We start from the raw sequence: 24,130 nt of genomic DNA on the forward strand, positions 1-24,130 counted from the left end.
GCCTCCTGTTAGCTGGGTGGAAACTGGGAAGTACCCGCCTGTGCAGGCCTAACAGTGTTTTTGGACATCCAGTAAGCTTCCATATAAAAGGGTACTGCTAAAGATGGAGTTGTATGAATCTGCTAGTATGTAAAGCAAGGTGTAACCAGTAGGATGCACAAGGCCTCAACCAGAAATAAATTTGTAGATGATACAAAGATAGGCAGGAAATAAATTGATAGGATGTCACAAAAAGTCTGCTAAACGATATAGCTAGGTTACATAAATTGGAAAAACATTGGCAAATGATGCATATTCTAGGGATATGCTCAGTATGCAGACATCCCACCTCTCCCGCATATTGATAACAGCTCCCTGACACCCGCAAATTATATACAATATCCCGCAGATCGATTTTTTTGAGAGCGAGAGGGAGCATCCTGATTGGTCTCTCTTCGTACTAAGTAGACCTATCAATTTTCTCTGTGGGCGGGCTTTACAGTCCACCTCAAAAATAATGACAGTATTGCTCGCTGCACTGTTTGCAAAGTGACTTTTCTATTGCCCATGGTGGGTTAAAATATAAAAGACATGTTGAGGTGAGTTTAACAGGTGTCATTTGTTCATTAGCTTAGCTAACGTTATTTAAACTAAAACAACAGGAATTCTGCAGATGCTGGAAATTCAAGCAACATACATCAAAGTTGCTGGTGAACGCAGCAGGCCAAGCAGCATCTATAGGAAGAGGCGCAGTCGACGTTTCAGGCCGAGACCCTTCGTCAGGACTAACTGAAGGAAGAGTGAGTAAGGGATTTGAAAGCTGGAGGGGGAGGGGGAGATGCAAAATGATAGGAGAAGACAGGAGGGGGAGGGATAGAGCCGAGAGCTGGACAGGTGATAGGCAAAAGGGGATACGAGAGGATCATGGGACAGGAGGTCCAGGAAGAAAGACAAGGGGGGGGGGTGACCCAGAGGATGGGCAAGAGGTATATTCAGAGGGACAGAGGGAGAAAAAGGAGAGTGAGAGAAAGAATGTGTAAGCGGAACAAGTGCTACACATGCCCTTACACTTCCTCCCTTACCACCATTCAGGGCCCCAAACAGTCCTTCCAGGTGAGGCACCACTTCACCTGTGAGTCGACTGGGGTGATATACTGCGTCCGGTGCTCCCGATGTGGCCTTTTATATATTGGTGAGACCCGACGCAGACTGGGAGACCGCTTTGCTGAACATCTACGCTCTGTCCGCCAGAGAAAGCAGGATCTCCCAGTGGCCACACATTTTAATTCCACATCCCATTCCCATTCTGACATGTCTATCCACGGCCTCCTCTACTGTAAAGATGAAGCCACACTCAGGTTGGAGGAACAACACCTTATATTCCGTCTGGGTAGCCTCCAACCTGATGGCATGAACATTGACTTCTCTAACTTCCGCTAGGCCCCACCTCCCCCTCGTTGCCCATCTGTTACTCATTTGTATGCACACATTCTTTCTCTCACTCTCCTTTTTCTCCCTCTGTCCCTCTGAATATACCTCTTGCCCATCCTTCCTTCTCCCTGGACCTCCTGTCCCATGATCCTCTCGTATCCCCTTTTGCCTATCACCTGTCCAGCTCTCGGCTCCATCCCTCCCCCTCCTGTCTTCTCCTATCATTTTGCATCTCCCCCTCCCCCTCCAGCTTTCAAATCCCTTACTCACTCTTCCTTCAGTCAGTCCTGACGAAGGGTCTCGGCCTGAAACGTCGACTGCGCCTCTTCCTATAGATGCTGCTTGGCCTGCTGCGTTCACCAGCAACTTTGATGTATGTTATTTAAACTAGCTGGCTAGCTGCTAAGCAGCTACTCTATTGACATCCTACGTGATGAGGCCAAACTCCCTGTAGACTTGCTTAAAGTTGTAATAGAATAAAAATTGACTCCATGAAAATATAAGTACATATTTTCATGTCACATTTTCTGCATATACCCAAATTGGTTTACAGATTAGACAAAATCACTAAACAAAGTATCACATACACCCTTGGAGGTCGACGGGGGGGGGGGTGTGAGGGGTGCTACCTCCCTGAGATGAGTTTTTGCAGGGTGAGCATGTATCAGACTGAGCTTTATTAAAACATGTTGGAATAAGTCTACCTAAATTAATTTCCAGTGACTTTCCCAAACCATCCTAAAGTGACACCAATTGCAAGCTGTTTAAAATATTGAAACAAATAAATTAAGTTTATCTTCAGTTTAGCAACTTTCATGAATGTAGAAAACATCTAGCACTGATCCCTGCATACCTAGAAACGCTGTCATATTCATTACTTGGCTAAAAATACAGCTTTCAGGAGGGGTATCACCTGCAATACTTAAAAAGAAAAAGGTTACTGAATTTGTAGTCAATTAGCTCATAAAGCCCAAGTGAATAAGAGGGAAGAAGTAAGTGATGCACTGGATAGAGAAAATACCAAAATACCTTAAAAAAGGAGGGCGTAAATTGCATTTCTGTTTCCTAGAAAGAAAACAGACATAATGATTTCAGAAATAATTACATCTGTAAACTGTTTTTAAACATCATTTACACTTCCAATATATATATATATTTACATTGATATTACTTAACTGACTCTCAGGAAGTAACATTATTCGATGGTAATCCCTTTTCAAAGTGACAGTCAGACAATGAACAACTTGTATGAATTTACACAAATGGTTACAGAAATGCTCACACATAAAACATTCCCCTCTTAAGGCAAACTATGATGCATTCAATATTCCATTACAGCAAACTGGATAGGTCACACCAGGTCACCAAAGTGTTTAAAATGGGAATCTTTCAATACTGAAGGCATTTTAATTATTTAAACAGGTTCAGTTATTTCATTAAAACGGTGATTCACGCAGACAGATAAATGAAGTTAAAAAACGCAAACATGAGGAAATCTGCAGATGCTGGAATTTCAAGCAACACACATAAAAGTTGCTGGTGAACGCAGCAGGCCAGGCAGCATTACTACTTACTAGCTCTTCTTTCAGTTAGTCCTGACGAAGGGTCTCGGCCCGAAACGTCAACTGTACCTCTTCCAATAGATGCTGCCTGGCCTGCTGTGTTCACCAGCAACTTTTACATGTGTTATGTGAGATAAATGAAATGCTAGGTGTGAGGGACAAGATACCACAGCACCCAACAGATGCAGCAATGTTTGGAGCTTGTCCCGTTTTTGTTCCTTGATGCCCGTGCTCTTTCTCTATTTGGCATCCATTCACCCTCCAGTTGCTGGGCACTCATGCTTCCCCCTGACTGAGGCCACTCCACTCTACCCAAAACATGGCCACTACTTTCTTCAAGTACACTCCCCAGATACCCAGTGGCCCTCATCTCTCCCAGCAGCTGCGTCTAGCTCAGGCTCTCCAGGTCTCTCCCTTGGCAGAGTCTTGCTGACTATCTGGTCAGCAGGTCAAGGTCTCCTAATGCTCATGTTATGGGTCCCAGTATGTGGTTTCCCTGCCAATGGAGGAGGATTTGTGTTCGAGCAATGTCAGCCATTACACTCAGTAAATACAAAGACTCTACACCTATAGGCCTCGGTCTCCCACACTGTCCATAAACCCACAGAGCTTCTATTTCCCTTTGTTCCTGAAATTCCAGCAGGATGGCAGCACGACTAGTCACAGTGGCTTCTACAGGGCCAACAAACAGTGCTACTGTTCTACTTAAATGTATGTCTAATGATCTCAAGACCCCGCTGCACATTAAGAACACAAAGTACTGTGGGTGTACAGCATCAGCCAGTTGCTCGCTGCCGGAAATAATGAAGGAGCTGTGCAACGTGCTTCTGCCCGAGTCGATGGAGGCTTATAGTCAAATAGTGAGTGGCCATCATGGTTTCTTTTCTTGTGATCACAAGTCTTCCCCTTTGGGACATTATTAATCTGGTACGCCGCAAGTTGAATTCACTGATTTATTAGATGCGAGCAGGGGTGGATGGAGAAGGCCTAGTCCTCGGTCGTAGTGACAACTAGGCCTGAAGCCACAGTATCACCTGTTTGCAGCCGCCCAGAGTGACAGGACGAAGCCGTTAGGCTTCACCGGGGGTGGTGTGGCGCGGTGTCCAGAACGGAGTTGGAGCTGCCCTCCCAGGGTTTCGCTTGGCAGTAGACAAGCTCTGTTGTGGCTGACTGCAGATATTTTAGCGGCACTCAGTGGACTCAGGCCTCAATCTGCGAGGTCACTTGCTTTTCAGCCGCCGGAGAGGCGTCCGAGCCATCGCGCTCTACTGGGAGTGGTGTGGCGACTGAAGATTTAAAATGGACTGAGGGGTCTGGACTATATATATATATATATATCTGTCTGGTTGTGCTTTTACTAATAGTCTACATGTGTCAGTATATGCGAAGACTGCGCCTCAAAGCCGCGATGTCACCTAGCGGGAGTCGGCTGTCAAGCGAGGACTGGAGCTCAAAGCCGCGGATTTACCTAGCGGGAGTCAGGTGTCGGCCGAGGACGGCGCCTCAAAGCTGCGGATTTACCTAGCGGGAGTCGGGTGTCAGCCGAGGACTGCGCCTCAAAGCCGCGGTGTCACCTAGCGGGAGTTGGGTGTCGGGTGAGGACTGCGTCTCAAAGCCATGGTGTCACCTAGTGGACGTTGTGGCGGGTCAACAGACAATATTGGTGGGCTGGGGGAGGGGTCTGGACTGTATATATGCATAATCTGCATCATTGTATCTTACTGATATTCTGTATGGGTTTGTTGATTTGTAGGTACGAGGACTGCGCCTCAAAGCCATGGTGTCACAGGGGTTGGGGAGTGGGGGGGGGAGCTGGGGACAGTGTGGGAGGCAGGGAGCACAGAGGATACCAACTATAAACAATTACAAGAGAAACTCAAGTCAGACCAAGCTGGTTAAACAAGGTTTATTCCTTTAAGGTTATTTTTTCTGTATGTTGACAAATGAAACAAGTTACCCCTCATAGATAATGTATTTTTCAGTGCTATTTTTCCAGCTGGTCTCCAATAATGCAATTTGCAAAGTATAATTCTACCTTCAAGTAGGCATATTTATTGCTAAACTTCAGGAAAATCAGAAAAGGTACTTGCCTTTCCAGTAAATCAAGGCTACATATCTTTTTGTTTCTATATGCAAGTACGTACCTGTTGAAAATAGAAACTATTTTATGAATATCCAAAACAGACCACGAATATACAATTCAACACACACCACAGTAGTAGCTAACCAGGAGATCACTTAACAGTTTGGTAAATAGTGATAAAGCAAATTAAATGAGCTCTTACACTCTGTGATCTGCATCAAACCTGGCTCTGGCTGAATGACTCGAAGCTGCCTCTCTATAAACCCCAAAGAACCATGAATCAAAACTGAGCATCTGGTACGTAACTTATGGGAGAATCTCCAACATAATGAAGGATACTGGAGAAGATTTGATAAGAGCCCATGGTATGACAGGAAATATACTAGCAAAGATAGAAGATTAGTTGACTGGCAGGAGGCGAAGAGCGGAGTAAAGACACTGAGACTGTAACAGTTGAGGGACAGTGTGGGAGACGGGGAACACAGAAGATACCCACTATAAACAATTGCAAGAGAAACTCAAGCCAGAGTATGATGGTTAAGGATTTGTTCCCTGTACATTGACAAATGAAACAAGTCACCCCTCAAGGATAATTCAGGTTGGTTGCTGGTGACTAGCGGTGTTGGGACTGCTTCTTTTTATGTCAATGATTTGGATGACAGAGTTCAGTGGCTTTGTGACCAGGTTGGTGAACAATACAAAGGTAGGTGGAAGGGCAGGTAGCGTTGAGGATGCAGGGAGTCTGCAGGACTTAGACAGATTAGGATAATGAGCAAAGAAGTGGTAGATGAAATACAGTGTATGGAAGTGTATGAACGTACATTTTGGTAGAAGGAATTAGGCGTAGACTATTATCTAAACGGGGAGCAAGTTCAGAAATCAGTGGTGCAAAGGGATTTAGTAGTCCTTTTGCAGGATTCCTAAAGGTTATCTTGCAGGTTAAGTCACTGGTAAAGAAGGAAAATGCAATGTTAGCATTCATTTTGAGAGGACAGAATATAAATGCAAGGATGTAATGCTGAGGCATTATAAGGCATTGGTCAGACCATGGTTCCTTATGGTTGTCATAGCGGGGTGGGGCGGGGAGGGGGGGAGAGCTTAGTGGGGATAAGCTTCCACTGCCTATTAAATGTTCTTAATGGTGTTCGTCTCAAATAGCCTCTGACAGCCAAGTCCAGCGTCTGGTCTTTAAATGTGGCTTAGCTACTAAGCCTGGTGGAACCATTTCCACTGACAGGAAAAGGCACAAAAGCGGGTTACTGACCCCTTAAAACCGGTCACTTTGGACAGCTGGGGCTCATCAGCCATGGCTGGCAGCTTATCTAGAAGGAAAACTCTGATCTCAAACCTCCATTGCCTTGCAGTTATAACCACTCATGGGGAAGGCTTTGGGAGAAAATCCCGAGGAAAAATCAGGAGCTGGAGTTCCTAAGGCAGTACTACGTTAAGCTCAACGCTGACTGGCAACTCCTGTGATGCCGCTGGTGCCAAACTATATTGGTCTCTGCCATTCCCCAGCAGCATGGAGCCTGCTACATAGGCAACAGCTTGCACTTAAAACACGAGGGGACTGAAGCAAGGAGCAGTTGAAGATGTCAGCAAACACTCCAGCTAGCTCACTTGCACAGGCCCGGAGAACCCATCCCGGGACGCCATCTGGGCCCATCGCCTTCCTTGGATTTATCTTCAGGAAGGCCCTTCTAACTTGAACTCCATATCATTTTGCCCTGGCTTGTGTATCACAGCTAGGATGCAACACCTACAGTCGACCCCGACCAAAAGAGGCCTCCATTGGTCAGACCGCACCTGGAGTATTGTGAGCAATTTTGGGCCCCCTGTGTAAGAAAGGATGTGCTGGCATTGGAGAAGGTCTAGTGAAGGTTCACAAGAATGATCCTGGGAATGAAAGGGTTAGCGTACGAGGAGCATTTGGCGGTGCTGAGTCTGTTCTCGTTGGAGTTTTAGAAGAATGAGGGGGATCTCTCCTATCAAATATTGATGTAGGAATCTGTCGAACATTGCTGTAGGTGTGTAGGAACTTCTCACAGAGGGTTGTGAATTTTGAATTCTCTACTTTGGAGGGTTGCAGAGGCAAGGACATTGGGGTTAATTGAGGAAGAAGATTAATTTTTGAAACTGAGGACCATGGAAACTAGCAAAGCGAAGGAAGTTAGGCCATAATCATAATGAATGGCAGTGCAGGCTTGAGCAGCTGAATGGCCGACCCCGGCTTATTTTCACATTATGTTCTTATCACTCACCCCTAATCTAGATCAAAAAACAATTTGATATAAAGGCATCACAGATTGATATAAAGGCTGTTTATAAGAAATGAAGATATTCCATAATATAGTTGGGATGCTTCAGGAGATTGGATCAAAGATTAGTAAACTTCACTGCAAAGGGGAGATTCTGTAATTTGGCATTTCTGGTGGGGAGCATGTCAGGCAACCCACGACTTTTCCAGAGTTAACTCCCTATAAGTAAAACTCTGCTAATCCAGTCTCTGGCTATTCAGAAATCCCAACTGTTTGATATGTGGCACACCAGGTAATATTTGCTACACTCTTTCTCAACTCACAGGGATCCTGGTTCCCAACCACTTGTCTGGTTCTCCTGGACACCAGTTCCCACGCTTCCTTCCACGCACCAGGGCCACATTTACGTGGCTCCCTTCCAATGATGATAGAGACTATCTAAAACTCAAATCAATATTTGTTCTGTTCCTCTCCTCTTCCAAGGTTTCATGTACGAATACGAAGTGCTCAACATGACAGTGGAAAATGATGAATCCAGTTATGACAAAGACTGCAGTTGTGAAGCTGCCATTGTGAATTATTAACTTTGCTTCAAAATCTGTCACCAGCTTTTATAATTAGAGTGAATCGCCTGACCAGCCTGAAAAAATAATAGCTTGTTTTGGGATCTGCACATCAATTTTCTCACTGGACATGAAGATGCAGGAAGTAAGGAAATCAGTAGCTCATGATTTGATTCCACCAAGTGCTTGAAAGCCATAGCATCCACCTAACCAAAAACACTTCTTCTGACATTTGTAATAGATTCTGCAAGTTGCAATATACAGAGAAAAATTCACTTCCAAATTTAGATCTGTGTATATTATGTCTGTTGCCCTTTGAGATCCCCTTTGTGCAGTGACTTGTGAAGAGGTTTCAATGTGGTGGCCACGGTCAGTAGAAACTCTGGAGAATCGAACAAAGTTCAGTAATATCAGTCAAATCTCCTGCACTCAAACCAACCATCACCTTTTTCCAGACCAATCGCTGTCCATTCTTGTCAATTATGAGCCCCAGGCAGACAACTTCATACCAGACACATGCACACATGTTCTATTTCAGCCTGATACCATGCTCTCCCATAGCACTCTCAGGCATTCTCTCAAATGTCTGAGGTGATGAGGACATTTTCTTGATTACACAGGCCTCTCTGGATACACTGCAGTATGTGTCCAATTCAACTCACGTGGTAGATTGGTGTATGCACCTTGTTCATGTTAATTATCAGGCAGCTCTGGCTTGCTGAGCCCATATTCAGCAGCAAACAGGCATGACACACATCAAGCTCACAGAATATTAAGAATCTGCCAATTTTGTGAGCGGGGCTACAGATACCATTCATCATTAGAGATTATGTTTAGGGTTAATTTGTAGTCCCCACTTGATCACCATGCTGGACCTTCTCGCCAGATCCGCAAACCTTTGCCATTCTTATAACCAGACAATGTTGTCACCACCCATTTCCTCTGGTCTATGACTGCTCTGCTAAATTTGTAGCTTTCAAAAATATCAGACAATAGTCAGATTGAAGAGTACCATCAGGATTTTCACTAAGTTGAAGCTTCACCACAGTTCAGGGTACTGGGAGACTCACCAATGTCTCATATATCTCTGGCCTATCACTGACAACAACGTTGTTTTCCTCTTCTCATGTATAGTTGTGTATATTCCCCAGGAATTCAACAATTTTACTTGGTTCAGACTATTTCATTCATTTTGTGAACAAAATGAATGACTGAGTCTACTCATACCTTTCAGACTCCCTGATGTATTGGATTCATCAGGTAGCTGCCAACATTATTGGTCTGCTTCACAGGTTCCCAGCCTTTTTTATGCCATGGACCAATACCATTAAGCAAGGGGTCCATGGACCCCAGGCTAGGAACTCCTGATCTATTTAGAGATCCCCATTCTCTCTTTCCCTCATACTAGATCATTCTCCTACCATGCGACATTCCAAACTCAATGACAGTCTAGCACCTGGCAGATTCCTTGTTGTAAGCATATTGCATTAAAACAGTGGTCCACAACCACCAGGCCACGGACCAGTACCGGGCCGCAAAGCATGTGCTACTGGGCCACGAGGAAACGATATGAGTCAACTGCACCTTTCCTCATTCTCTGTCACACCCACTGTTGAACTTGAACACATGCGAGGTCATTACCCACACAAGGTCATCAGTCGGTCATTAACCTGCAACTACTCGGTGAGTGAAAAACAAACGTCGCTTGAGAGTTTCTCTGGAAGAAATGGTAGGGGATATAGAAGGCCTAACGATGATGATAACGCAGAGACAGCTGAGGCTGAGACGGCAAAAAAAAAGAAAGCTTCCTTCAACAGAAAATACGACGAGTCGTACATAAAATATGGCTTTATTGTGACCGGTGACTCGCACGCTCCAAGCCCCGTGTGTGATATGTGGAGACAAGCTGTCTAATGAGGCAATGAAGTCCTCAAAGCTGCTTCGGAACTTTGAGTCCAAGTACCCTGCACTTAAAGACAAACCCATTGAGTCTTTTGAGCGGAAAAAACGTGAGCAAACGGGACAGAGGCCAGTGCTGAGAGCCACCACCTGCACAAATGTTGCTGCTCTGAGAGCGTCGTACTTGCTGTACGTGCTAGCTGTATTGCTGAGGCTAAGAAGCCTTTCACTGTTGGTGAAGAATTAATTCTGCCTGCTGCCAAGGACATGCGTTGTGAACTGTTGGGAGAAGCTGCAGTTAACAAGATGGCACAGGTTTCTCTTTCAGCTACCACAGTTTCAAGGAGAATGGATGACATAGCGGAGGACATCGAAGCGCAGGTGTTGGAACGGCTTAACGAGTTTGGTTTCACTACCCGAGTCAAAGAGGTTGCTCCTGAATGCCAGTTTACACACTGTGTCACACACAGGGAAATGCTGACTAGCCGAAAAATGTCACCTGATCTTAACAGCGTATTGAGTGACGCTGAAGTTGTTGAAGTTATCTATCACATCAAAGCAAAAGCCCTTAACTCACGTCTGTTTGAGCAGCTTTGCATCGCTTCTGATCTGGGCCGACATTTAAGTGCTGGGTGGCACCTAATTAATTAGCTTGTTTATTTTGGCTTTTTTCTTAAAGATGTGCTGTGTGCCTCCCGGCTACTGCTGTACCCCTGCACGCTTCGCGGATCGGTATCGGAGGGTGGGCGTCACTGCACTACCCAAACTCCGACGACTCAGTCTAACACACCATCATCAGTGTGCTCTGCGCTGTCTTCCCGATTCCCGTAAGTGATACTACACTGTACATACATTATTTCTACTTTATATTGGCTGTGTATTTTTATGTGTTATTTGGTATGATTTGGCAGCTTCGTAGCTTAAAGGTTACAGGAGAGAGTGTTTTTGCCAACAGCACTTGCGTGAGATTTTCACTACGGAGAACAGTTCAGGCAATGATTGTGGAAAAGTATTTCTACTTTATATAGGCTGTGTATTTATCATATCATTTCTACTTTTACTGTATGTTACTGTTATTTTAGGTTTTAAGTGTTATTTGGCATGATTTGGTAGGTTATTTTTGGGTCTGCAAACGCTCACAAAATTTTCCCATATAAATAAATGGTAATTGCTTCTTCGCTTTACGACATTCCGGCTTACAAACCGTTTCATAGGAAAGCTCTACCTTCGGATGGCGGGGGAAACCTGTATTCTGGTCGTGATTAACCGTCACCACCACCCCCAGTCGGCAAAAATATTGTAAATATTAAACCGGTCTGCGGTGCAAAGAAGGTTGGGGACCCCTGCATTAGAAGGCATAGAGCAAGAAACAGTATACCCTTTGTTGAGAACAGTAATTCTCAATTGAATTTTTGTTTTCAGTATCTGTTACAATGTATCAATATCATACAGGTTGGTACATGGACTTAGATGCTACTAGACAACGGGGTGACCTGTTGGGGCACCCTTTGACAGAAGGGTAGTGCAGTCTGACGTGACCAGAATGAACATTAAATTTTCATGAAAGCTATTGCTATCTCTTTTGATTTGGAAATTAAAGAAGAAAAATTCAGCTTATTAAAGAAGAAAGATGCATAGCAAGACAAATATGTGACCAAAATGAACATTAAATATCCATGAAGTAAATTTGAAGGAATTGGGCTTGCTGGGTTGGGTCTGGAATTAAATGTCTGATGTAATGATGGATTTGGCCTTGAATAATCACAGAAGGATTCCATCCATTCCTAGTTGAAATGACTTCTTTGGCACCAAAGGATGTCATTTGAAAGAGGCAATTGTATTGTCTGATGTTCTTCCTGAACTCGTTTGCAATAGGTTCATCATTGCTGTACAAATTGAAGTAGAGGCTGCAAATTGCCTATCCTGACCTTTCCCTTCATACAGCAGAAATGTGCGGTTTCTCCAGTGAATAGGAAGGCACGACAGTGAGGGCATACTCTGGTCAACGAACCAACATCAGCAGAAATGTGACGGCATGCGAGTCGTGCATTTTGCCTTGCTCTTTCTCTGTCGAGGTATTGTCGTCAAAAGCGGCCATTGTCATTTTCAGCAACTCCCGCAATGATTACTCTGTGCCGCATATTCTCGAGTTGATCTTTCCTTTTCTCCTCTGTCTTGTCCTCTCTCCTCCTTCTCTGCCTGTTTTTGTCATTCTGGAGATGCACAGCCCTTTCATCCTTCGTCTCTTCATCTCTTCTACCATTTGTTCTTTCTTTCTGATCCTGGAGTTGTGCGGCCCTGGCCTCATCCAATTCTTGTTCTCTCCCTCTTCTTGCCGCTTCCCGTCGACATTTGGTGTTATCTCTTGACCATAATGTCCCCCTTCTCTTTCCACGCGGCATAATTAGGCTATCCATATATTTTTATCCTAATGCTTGATAGAAGATAGGAAGCAGTAACATCAAAGCCTACAAGCTGCTAAGGCTGGCCATGCGCATGCGTCGTAGTGTGGCGTCGCAGACCCCATGGAGGGTGGAAGCGGCTCTGTGAGCATCGTGAGGCGCTGTTAAGGCTGGCTGTGCGCATGCGTCGGGCAGTGGTGTTGCAGTCTCCATGGAGGGTGGAAGCAGCTCTGTGAGCATCGTGAGGTGCTGCTGAGGCTGGCGGTGCGCATGTGTCGTAGTGTGGCGTCGCGGAGTCCATGGAAGGTGGAAGCGGCTCTGTGAGCATCGTGAGGTGCTGCTAAGGCTGGCCGTGCGCATGTGTCAGGCTGTGGCGTCGCAGTCTCCATGGAGGGTGGAAGCGGCTCTGTGAGCATCGTGAGGCGCTGTTAAGGCTGGCTGTGCGCATGCGTCGGGCAGTGGTGTTGCAGTCTCCATGGAGGGTGGAAGCGGCTCTGTGAGCATCGTGAGGTGCTGCTGAGGCTGGCCATGCGCATGTGTTGGGCTGTGGCGTTGCGATTTCCATGATGGTGGATCAGATCTCGGGTGAAAGGCAACCTGTTGATTTTTGGCGAATGAGCAATTTTATACGAATATATAACCCTGAACTTTGCCCGCATTCTGTAAGTTAGCGCATTTTAATTCAATTTAGTCAAAAAAAGTGCCGCTGTAACGCACCGTTTGCACTAATTGGAGGTCACAAACAGACAAACAGACAGACAGAGCATGAGAGTTTTAGTAGTATATAGATAACTCACAGCCATATGTACTGCAATAATCACAAAGAAAAATTAAGAGAAAGTACAAAGTACACCATCATCTCTACAGTTCTGATTAAAAAGCTCAAGAACCTGGGCCTCTATACCTCTCTCTGCAACTGCATCCTCGACTTCTTTACTGGAAGATCACAATCAGTGCGGTTTGGAAATAACATTTCCACCTCACTGACAACCAATGCTGGTGCACCTCTGGGACATGTGTTTAGTCCCCTGCTCTACTCTTTCTATACCCATGACTGTGTGGCTAGGCTCAAATGCCATTTACAAATTTGTTGATGATACAACCATTGTTGGAAGAATCTCAGATGGTGATGAGAGTGAGATATACCTGCTCGTTGAATGGTGATACAGCAACAACCTTGCACTCAGTGTCAGTAAGATGAAAGAACTGATTGTGGACTTCAGAAAGGCTAAGATGAGGGAACACACACCAGTCCTCATAGAGGGATCAGAAATGGAGAGAGTGAGAAATTTCATGTTCCTGGGTGTCAATATTTCTGAGGACCTAACTGGACCCAACATATTGGTGCAGCCATACACAAGGCAAGACAGTGGCTATACCTCATTAAAAGTTTGAGGAGATTCGGTATGTCACCAAAAATACTCGCAAATTTCTACAGATGTACCATGGAGAGCATTCTAGCAGGCAGCACCAGTGTTTAGTATGGGGGGGGAAGGGGGGGGGTTACTGCACAGGATCGAAGTAAGCTGCAGAGAGTTGTAAACTCAGTCAGCTCCATCATGGGCACTAGCCTCTGCAGTATTCACGACATCTTCAAGGAGCGTCCATCATTAAAGACCCCCACCACCCAGGACATGCCCTCTTCTCATTGCTGCCATCAGGAAGGAAGTGCAGCAGCCTGAAAACACACACTCAAAATAATTCAGAAACAGCTTACCCCGCCCCCTGCCATCCAATTCCTCAATGGACATTGAACCCATGAACACTACTTCCACTGCTTTTTTATTTCCTAGTTACTATAGAAAAAAACCCTGTCAATTACAGTGAATATATATTTATATATATACTTACTGTAATTCAGTCATTTTTCTGTCCATTATCATGTATTGCATTGTACTGCTGCTGCAAAGTTAACAAATTTCACAATATGCCAGTGATAATAAACCAGATTCTGTTCTGACAAAATTTAGCAAAATAAACAACTGTCATTCAGTGTATGAAAAAGGATATTCCAACAAACATGACAAGGCACTATATAAATAATTCCCTTTTTCAATTAGTTTTTAGTTCTGAAGGAGATTTAGCCACTTTAGAAGGGTTTCAGTCTAGTAATTGATGCTTTAAACCTGAAATACTGAGTTATGCAGATTTCTGCTCAGGATTTGGAATAACAATTCACAGTCTAAACCATGGCAGTGAGAGGCGAGTGGAAAAAAGAAGAAACTTAAAAGCATACATTAGGTATTTATGCGTCATTAATCATGTCGATAAGACAACTGTACTCAAAGCAAAAATGACACTTTACGATTTAGAATTGGAACTTCATAAGGTAAATAAAGATATTCCACTAAACAAAAATTAACAAAGAATAAAATGAATTTATTTCATACATAATTGTAATTCTAATGGTTTGGTAGCCCGCACACGCGGGACTCGAACCGCCATCAGGAGCCATGGGCAGACATGCGGTAGCGTGTTTGGAACTACCCGCTCGGGGCGAACCTTCCGGGGACCTTCCACGGGTCGCGGGGCCCATGGGAGGAGAGATTTAAGCATGCGATTTTGAATCAGTAAAGGCATTCAGAGTTCAACTCTGTCTGCCTCTGTGTGTTTCTTCAGCAGCGTGTTTGCGCGCGTCTACATTGGTGACCCCGACGTTCCAGACGGCATCTGGAGCCGGCGATTCAGCGACCAGCCATGAGTTTGAGCAACTCCCACATCGCGGTCTCTCTGAAGCTCCCAACTTTTTGGGCCACTCAGCCCCACGTTTGGTTTGAGCAGGCTGAGGCCCAGTTTGATATCAGAGACATTACAGGCGACGCCACGCGGTACTACCACGTGGCCAGCACGCTCGTCCAGGAGACGGCAGGCCGGATCATCGACTTCCTACGCCAGCCACCAGTGGAGGACAGGTACACTAAGCTTAAGGAGCTCCTGATCCGTACCTTCGGACTCTCCCGCCGCGATCGGGCTGCGCGGCTCCTACACATGGACGGCCTGGGTGACCGCATGCCATCTGAGCTCATGAATGATATGCTGGTGCTCATGGATAGCCATAAGCCGTGCCTTTTATTTGAACAGTTGTTCCTCGAGCAAATGCCAGAGGACGTTTGCCTCCTCCTCGCGAGTGAGGATTTCAGCGATCCACGCAGCGTCGCAGCTAAAGCAGACATCCTTTGGTGGAGCAAGCAACGTGGAGCAGCCTCCATTGGCCTAGACACGATCGCGCGCCCCAAAGCCCAGGCCCCGCAACCGAAGCCGTTGAGACCCATGGGGGAAAAAGATGAAAGTTCGGAACAATGGTGTTTCTATCACCAAAGATGGGGCTCAGGCGTGCGCTGGTGCCGTCCACCATGTGCTTTTCTGGGGAACGCCGGAGCCAGCCGTTGCTAATGGCTACGACAGCTGGCCACCGAGACAGCCTCCTGTACATATGGGACCAACACTCCGGGTGGCGCTTCCTGGTAGACACCGGGGCCAAAGTCAGCGTACTCCCCCCCTCGAACATGGACACTCATAACGTGGTCCCAGGCCCTGAACTCACCGCTGCAAATGACACCAGTATTCGGACCTATGGCCCGCTAACTATCTCACTGCATTTCGGGTCCAGCCGTTTCACTTGGACTTTCACGTTGGCAGCGGGGTCACAGCCACTACTAGGGGCAGATTTCTTATGAGCCAACTGCCTCCTGGTCAACCTAAAAGGCTGGCGTTTGGTCCACGCCGAGATGTTCCAGACTTTCCAGCTCAGAGAAGCCAAGCTACCGGCCCTCCATCTGGATTCTGTAACCCTCTCGGGTAACGAATTCGCCAGGGTGTTGGCAGAATTCCCCTCCATAGTCACCCCGCAGCTCTCCATGGCCGACCCCAAGCACAGCGTGCAACACCACATCCCCACGCAAGGACCGCTGCTGCACGCCCGAGCTCGCAGACTCCTACCCGACAAGCTCCACCTCGCCAAGGAGGAGTTCCGTAAGATGGAAGAGATGGGAATTGTTCGCCGCTCAGACAGCCCGTGGGCATCCCCGCTGCACATGGTGCCCAAGTCCGCAGGAGGATGGAGGCCCTGCGGAGACTACAGAAGGCTCAATGACGCCACAACCGCCAACAGATACCCAGTACCCAACATACAGGACTTCATGACGAACCTGCACGGAGCGACCATCTCAAAAATCGACCTGGTCAGGGGATACCACCAGATCCCAGTGCATCCCAACGACGTTCCCAGGACAGCCCTCATCACCCCGTCCGGCTTGTTCGAATTCCTGAGGATGCCTTTCGGTCTCAAGAATGTGGCCCAAACTTTCCAAAGGCTCATAGACTTGGTGGGACACGGCCTAGATTTCATTTTCATTTACTTGGACGACATCCTGGTGGCCACCAAGAGCACGTGGCACATTTGCGCCAGCTCTGCCAACGCCTGAGCAACCACGGACTGGCAATCAATCCGGCGAAGTGCCAATTCGGGCTGACGGAGGTCGACTTCTTGGGCCACAGAGTCAACTAACATGGCACAGTTCCCCTACCGGACAAGGTCCAGGCCATCCGCCAGTTCCCCAAGCCCAGCATGGTCAAGGGCCTGCAGGAGTTCGTAGGGATGGTTAACTTTTATCATCGGTTGGTGCCGGCAGCAGCACACATCATGAGATCCTTGTTCAGCCTGATGGCTGGCAAGGCCAAAGAAGTGGCACGGGACGCGGAGCCCACAGAGGCATTCGAGCAGGCCAAGGAGGCGCTGGCAAAGGCGGCCCTCCTAGTGCACCCGAGAGTCGATGTACCCACGGCACTCACAGTCGACGCTTCCCACACGGCAGTCAGCGGAGTCCTGGAGCAGCTCGTCGAGGACCAGTGGCGACCACTCACTTTCTTCAGCCGGCACGTACGGCCACCAGAGGTGAAGTACAGCGCTTTCGACAGAGAGTTGCTAGTGCTCTACCTGGCTGTCCGGTATTTCCGGTACTTCCTCGAGGGAAGGGAGTTCACCGTGTATACGGACCACAAGCCCATCACCTTCGCACTGGCCAAAGTATCGGACCCACAGCTGGCTCGGCAGCAGAGGCACCCGTCCTTTATTTCAGAATTCACCATGGACCTCCGCCACATCGCAGGGAAGAACAACGTTGTCGCTGACACACTGCCTCGCCCCTGCCTCCACTCAGTAGGCATATCGTCCTCAGGAACAGACTATGCAGCACTGGCGGAAGCACAATGGTCAGACGCCAAGATCCCGGCTTACCACACCACTGTTTCGGGGCTCCAGTTGGAGGACGTGTCCATCGGCCCGGCAGCGGATCGACTCCTGTGCAATGTGTCTACCGGCAAATCCCGACCCGTGGTACCAGCAGCATGGAGGTGCCGGGTGTTCGACACGCTGCACGACCTGGCCCACCCGTCCATCCAGGCATCCATCAAGCTGGTAGCGGACAGATTCGTCTGGCACGGTTTGCGCAAACAGATCGGACACTGGGCCAGGACCTGCGTACACTGCCAGACCGCCAACGTCCAGCGGCACGTGAAGGCTCCCCTCCAGCAGTTCCAGCCCACGCACAGGAGGTTCCGACACATCCACGTGGACATCATCGGCCCTCTGCCAGTCTCCCGGGGCGCCAGGTATATCTTTACCATGGTAGATAGGTTCACCAGATGGCCGGAAGCCGTACCACTTGCAGACATGTTCACTGAGTCCTGCGCCAGGATGCTCATTGCAAACTGGATCACCAGGTTCAGCCTCCCAATGGACATCACCTCCGACAGAGGGGCGCAGTTCACATCGGGTTTGTGGACAGCACTGGCGCAGCTCCTGGGCACCCAGCTGCATCACACCACAGCGTACCATCCCCAGTCCAACGGTTTGGTAGAGCAATTCCACCGGCATCTCAAGTCAGCCCTGATGGCGTGCCTCCAGGACAGATGAGCTTCCCTGGGTCCTACTGGGCATCCGCACAGCCCACAAGGAGGACCTGGACACCTCCTTGGCAGAACTGGTCTACGGCGCCCCCCTGATGGTCCCAGGCGAGTTCGTACCAGAGGCCCGAGGTTCGGAAGAAACTCCAGCAGCAGTGCTAACAGGCCCGAGGTTCGGAAGAAACTCCAGCAGCAGTGCTAACAAGGCTGCAGGACAAGGTAGGGACCCTGGCACCGGTCCCGACCTTCAGGCATGGTCCCACGCCATCCTTCACCCCTAAAGACCTCCGAGACTGTGAGTATGTTTTTATTCTCAGGGGCATGCACAGGTCACCTCTACAGCGGCCGTACGAGGGACCCTTCAAGGTGATCCGGCACAACGGAACCACGTGTGTCGTGGAGGTGGATGGTCAGAAAGAGACTTTTACAGTGGACCGCCTCAAACCGGCGCATTTAGACATTGAGCAACCAGTGAGGGTACCCGCACCGCGCTGGCGAGGCCGGCCACCCAGGCAAGCCACACAGACTGGGGGCTCCACTCCCCCGATGGACATTTCTGGGGGGAGGGGTGGCGGCCCGCACACATGGGACTCGAACCGCCATCGGGAGCTGCGGGCAGACACACGGTAGCACATTTGGAACTACCCACTCAGGGCAGACCTTCCGGGGACAGTCTGACGTCATATCCGCCCCACGGGTCGCAGTGACCCATGGGAGGAGAGATTTAAGTGTGCGATTTTGAATCAGTAAAGGCATTCTGAGTTCAACTCTGTCTGCCTCCGTGTGTTTCTTTCATAGCGCATTTGCGCACGACTACAATGGCTTATTTATTATTTTATCTCAGCTTATAATAATAAAAAAATGAGACACAACTCTTCAAGCTTTATTTCTTTTGAGGATGGTGACAATGAAAGCAGCTCTGACTTTGATGCACTGTCAATCACTCCAAAAGACTGGAAGTAGAGTAAATACTGAAAGGCTTTTATTAATAGTAAATGGTCCAACGTCCATGCTGAGTATCTGCCCCTGGACTGAGAGGAGGAGCAATGGCACAATCGCCTTTATTCAGGGGTCTGTGGGAGGAGCCACAGGGGCAGTCAGCAGAGGGGTGTGTCCAGACAGGTAACCCAGTTACAACATATATACATGGTTTACCATATTCACCCCTCCTTTTTTTAAAAAGAGTCCCACGGGGTGAAGTGACTGACAATATTTAAAAACAAGTGTATTTACAGGTCAAGTCTATCAGGCGGTCGAGTCCGTCGCTGTGATCTGCATAGCACCGGTGGTGATTGCACCGGCAACGGTGGTTGTGCTGGTTCCAGCCTGACTTGAGGTGTCAGCACGTTAGGCGTCAGTAATCCCTCGTGCGTGTGCGTCGTGCCCGGTATGAGAGTGTCGTATGGTGTCTGTGTGGGGCTTGGAGTGCGCGGTGTCTGGTGGGTATATATATCGGTCGGTACAGGGTTAATAGTCACCAAGGAATGTTCAGGGTAGGGGCCCGGTGCTCCTGCGGGCGCCAGGTCGCAGATGGAGACTGTGTCCTCACGCCCATCAGATAAAACCACGTAGGCATACTGGGGGTTTGCATGAAGTAAGACCATCAGGGAGTACTTATTGCTCCTTGCATGTTTCCGGAGCAGCACTGGCCCCAGGGACATCAACCAAGTTGGTAGGGTGGTCCCAGTGGTCGACTTTCTGGGAAAAGAAAAGAGCCGCTCATGAGGGTTGGCATTGGTGGCTGTGCATAACAGGGAGCGGATGGAGTGGAGTGCCTCGGGAAGGACCTCCTGCCAGCGGGAGACCGGCAGTCCCTTTGACCTGAGGGCTAAGAGTGTGGCTTTCCACACTGTGCCATTCTCATTCTCCACCTGTCCATTCCCCCGGGGATTATAGCTCGTGGTCCTACTAGTTGCAATTCCCCTAGCCAGTAGGTATTGGCGCAGCTCGTCACTCATAAACGAGGACCTTCTGTCACTGTGGATATAACATGGGTATCCGAACAGAGTAAAGAGCTTGCACAGGGCTTTTATGCCTAACGTAGTAGTGGTATCGGGGCAGGGGATGACGAAGGGAAACCGCAAGTACTCATCGATTACGTTAAGAAAGTACACATTACGGTCGGTGGAGGGAAGGGGGCCCTTAAAGTCGACACTCAGTCGCTCAAAGGGGCAGGTGGCCTTGATTAGTTGTGCTTTTTTGGGTCGGTAGAAGTGTGGTTTGCACTCTGCACAGACTTGGCAGTCCCTGGCCATCGTCCTGATCCCCTCAAGGGAGTAAGGCAGGTTGCGGCCTTTCACGGAGTGGAAAAGCTGGGTGACCCCCCAGGTGGCAAAGATCTGCATGTAGGGCATATAGCCGGTCGATCTGCGTGCTGGCACACATTCCCCGGGATAGGGCATCGGAGGGCTCATTGAGCTTCCCAGGCCTGTACATGATGTCATAGTTGTAGGTGGAGAGTTCAATTCTCTACCTCAGAATTTTATCATTTTTGATTTTGCCCCACTGTTGATTACTAAACATGAATGTGATTGAGCGCTGGTCAGTCAGCAGGGTGAACTTTTTGCCGGCGAGACAGTACCTCCAGTGCCTAATAGCTTCCACTATGGCCTGGGCCTCTTTCTCCACCGCAGAGTGCTGAATTTCAGGGCCTTGAAGGGTACGGGAGAAGAACGCCACCAGTCTTCCTGCCTGGTTGAGAGTAGCAGCCAGCGCAAAGTCGGAGGTGTCACTCTCTACTTGGAAGGGAATGGCCTCATCCACTGCATGCATTGCTGCTTTGTTAATGTCCCCTTTAATGCGGCTGAAGGCCGCACAGGCCTCGGCTGACAGAGAGAATGTGGTGGACTTGACCAGGGGTGGGCCTTGTCTGTGTAGTTAGAGACCCATTGGGTGTAATATGAAAAGAGGCCCAGGCACATTTTAAGGGCTCTGAGGGTGTTGGGAAGAGGGAGTTCCAACAGGGGACGCATACAGTCGGGGTCAGGGCCAATGACATCCATTCTCCACGACACACCCAAGGATAGCAAGTCGGGTGGTTCCGAACACACACTTGTCCTTGTTCTAGGTGAGATTGAAAGCTTTGGCTGCTTGGAAAAATTTTAGGAGATTGTTGTCATGATCCTGCCGGTCGTGACCGCAGATGGTGATGTTATCCAGATATGGGATTGTGGCCTTCAGTTGGCACTGGTCCACCATCTGGTCTATTTCCCTCCGGAAGACAGATACACCATTCATGACACCGAAGGGGACGCGCAGGAATTGATAAAGCCTGCCGTCCGCCTCTAAGGCGGTGTAAGGGCGGTCCTCCCGGCGGATGGGGGGGCTGATGGTAAACGTATTTTAGGTCTATGGTCGAGTACACCTTGTACTGTGCTATCTGATTGACCATATCCGCGATGCGGGGTAGAGGGTAGGCGTCGAGCTGCGTTAATCTATTGATGGTCTGGCTATAGTCCACGACCATCCTATTTTTCTCCCCATTCCGAACAACCACCACCTGCGCCCTCCAAGGATTTGTGCTTGCCTCAATGACCCCTTCCCTGAGCAGCCGCTGCACCTCCGACTTAATGAAAGCTCTGTCTCCCACGCTGTACCTCCTGCTTTTAGTTGTCACAGGTTTACAGTCAGGGGTCAGGTTGGTGAACAGCGGTGGGGGAGGGATCTTGAGGGTGGAGAGGCCACAAGTGATGTTGGTAGTGTGCCAGTTGGCATGGTGTTGAGTGGGATGTGCGGGTTGGTGTGTGTGGGTGGCCAGTAGCGGGGTATGTGACGTATCCCTACAAAACTGGGGATTTACGACAGTGATTGGCGGGAGGGGCCCGTCATACTTCATTGTCACGCTTTTCAGGTGGCTCTGGAAGTCGAGCCCCAATAGCACAGGGGCACACAGCTGAGGCATGTCCAGTAACGTAAAGTCTCAATATTCTGTGCCCTGCACCACTAGCACCACTACACAACCGCCCCCCGCCCTCCCCCCGGATGTCTGTTGTATGCGACCCGGAAGCCATGGCTATCCTCTGGCTTACTGGCCGTATCGCGAGTCCGCAATGCTGCACCGTGTCCGGGTGGATAAAACTCTCCGTGCTGCCCGTGTCAAACAGGCAGCTTGTCCTGAGCCCCTCCACCAGGATGTCCATCATTGACCTTGCGAGCTGGTGAGGAGTGCTTTGGTCGAGGGTCATGGAGGCCAGAGTTGAGTCGCTGTCTTGGTCCGGCGTGGTGGGGTGCTGCGTGAGCACCCGTGGGTCGTAGGTGGTGCGAGGTGGCGCCGACCAAGATGGCCGCCCCCATATTTCGCACATGGTGGCGGCATACAGGCAAGATGGCAATGGCCAAGATGGCAACCCTCATGCCTTGCACGCGGTGCTGCTCGATCCTGCTCGCGGTTTGGACTTACAGGCCTTGGCGAAGTGACCCTTCTTTCCGCAGCTGGAGCAGGTAGCTCCTCAGGGCGGGCAGCGTTTCCGGGGGGTGCTTCTCAAGTCCGCAGAAGTAGCACTTTGTGGACTCACGACTGGCAGCAGCCGAGGTCAATTCGCCAACAGGTTGCGGGGTCTACGGCATCCATGAGGCTGTCGGGAGATCGCATGCCTGGAAAGCGTCAGAGTTGTGGAGAACGGCCTCCAGCGTGTCGGCCAGCTCAATCGCCGAACATAAGGTAAGATCGGCGTGTTCCAGCAGTCGCTGGTGCACATACACTGACCTGGCAGTGACGAAGGCGTCTCTTACTAGGAGCTCCGCATGCTGTCGGCCATCAGCCCCCGACAATCATAGGCCCACACAAGTGTCTGTAAGGCCCAGACGAACTCAGCGCTTGACTCTCCAGGCCGCTGCTGCCGCGTCGCCAAGCAATGTCGCACATAGACGGTGTTTACCGGCCACAGGTATTGACTTCTGAAGGCGCTCATCGTGCTGTCGTAGCTCGGCTGGTCTCTAATCATTGAGTAGACCCGTGGACTGAGCCTGAGAGGAGAACTCTGCGCTTCGCGGCGGACTCGGTCACTTCAATCTCCTCCAGGTATGATTCGAAGCAGGCCAGCCAGAGTTCGAAAGCATTTCCGACTTCAGGCGTTTGCAGGTCAAGGTCTAGCTTGTCAGGTCTCAGGATATGTTCCATGCCTTAATATTACTGTTGATAAAATTGATGCACTGTCAATTACTCCAAAAGACTTGAAGTAGAGTAAATACTGAAAGGCTTTTATTAACAGTAAAATGGACCCACGTCCATGCTGAGTATCTGTCCTGGACTGAGGGAGGAGCAGTGACACAATTGCCTTTATTCAGGGCTCTGTGGGAGGAGCCACAGGAGCAGTCAGCAAAGGGCCGTGTCCAGACAGGTAACCCAGTTACAACCTATATACATGGTTTACCACAGACTTCCCCTGACATTCCCCTTCCTAGATTTGGGAGATGAGGCTTTGTATTTCTGTGATACTTGGCAAACTTCTGCCAAGTTTTCTGCAAGGTTTTTGTCCTTTTCCAGTTGACCTGCTGGCTGGGGTGGCAGAGTAGATAAATCAGAACTAAGGACACTCACGTTAAACACTGAATCACAGATGAAGGTGTTGAAATCATTTTAAAATATTTTTAATAAGATATTAGTTGAATTAATGCAAGACTAAAGTCATAGTTTTTCACTAACAATTTGTATCTTTTAATGATTTTATTTTCACAATATGTGATGATTGTCTCCACCTACTGGCAGAAAAGCATTGTAGCAGTTACATAACAGTTTATATTTTCATTGGCAAGTGTTAGCACATGGCACATGTGCTGAGACTGTGTATCTTTTAATTGGTCCTTCCTTATCTTCGGAATTTGCTTAACTCAAGTATAAAAGTACCAGGCTCTGCAAAAATCACCATCTTTTCTCTGTCTTTTCCTGAGGATCCTTAGTTTCATATGCTCTGTTTCCATTCCTTTGTTTAAGCTTTAAAATAAATTATCATAAAGAGCCTGGGGACTGAAAAATCACCAGATCCAACAAAGGTTCAATGTCGCAGATGAGCAAAAGACAGTAGAATGTTGTATTTTGGGTGGTTTTCAT

General features: G+C 48.5%; 1 protein-coding gene across 1 annotated transcript in view; it reads right to left on the minus strand.

Moving 5' to 3' along the window:
- tmem150c (transmembrane protein 150C) overlaps window positions 1-24,130 on the minus strand; it is a 61,291-nt gene that overhangs the window by 12,443 nt on the left and 24,718 nt on the right. The window contains exons 3-5 of the mRNA XM_063042190.1: window positions 5,063-5,116; window positions 2,440-2,475; window positions 2,264-2,331 (exon numbers count right to left, since the gene is read on the minus strand). Of these exons, the coding sequence (XP_062898260.1) occupies window positions 2,264-2,331; window positions 2,440-2,475; window positions 5,063-5,116 (158 nt within the window). The remainder of the gene's footprint in view (window positions 1-2,263; window positions 2,332-2,439; window positions 2,476-5,062; window positions 5,117-24,130) is intronic.

The sequence above is a fragment of the Mobula hypostoma genome, chromosome 3, assembly GCF_963921235.1.
Source record: "Mobula hypostoma chromosome 3, sMobHyp1.1, whole genome shotgun sequence".
Taxonomy (NCBI): Eukaryota; Metazoa; Chordata; class Chondrichthyes; order Myliobatiformes; family Myliobatidae; genus Mobula; species Mobula hypostoma.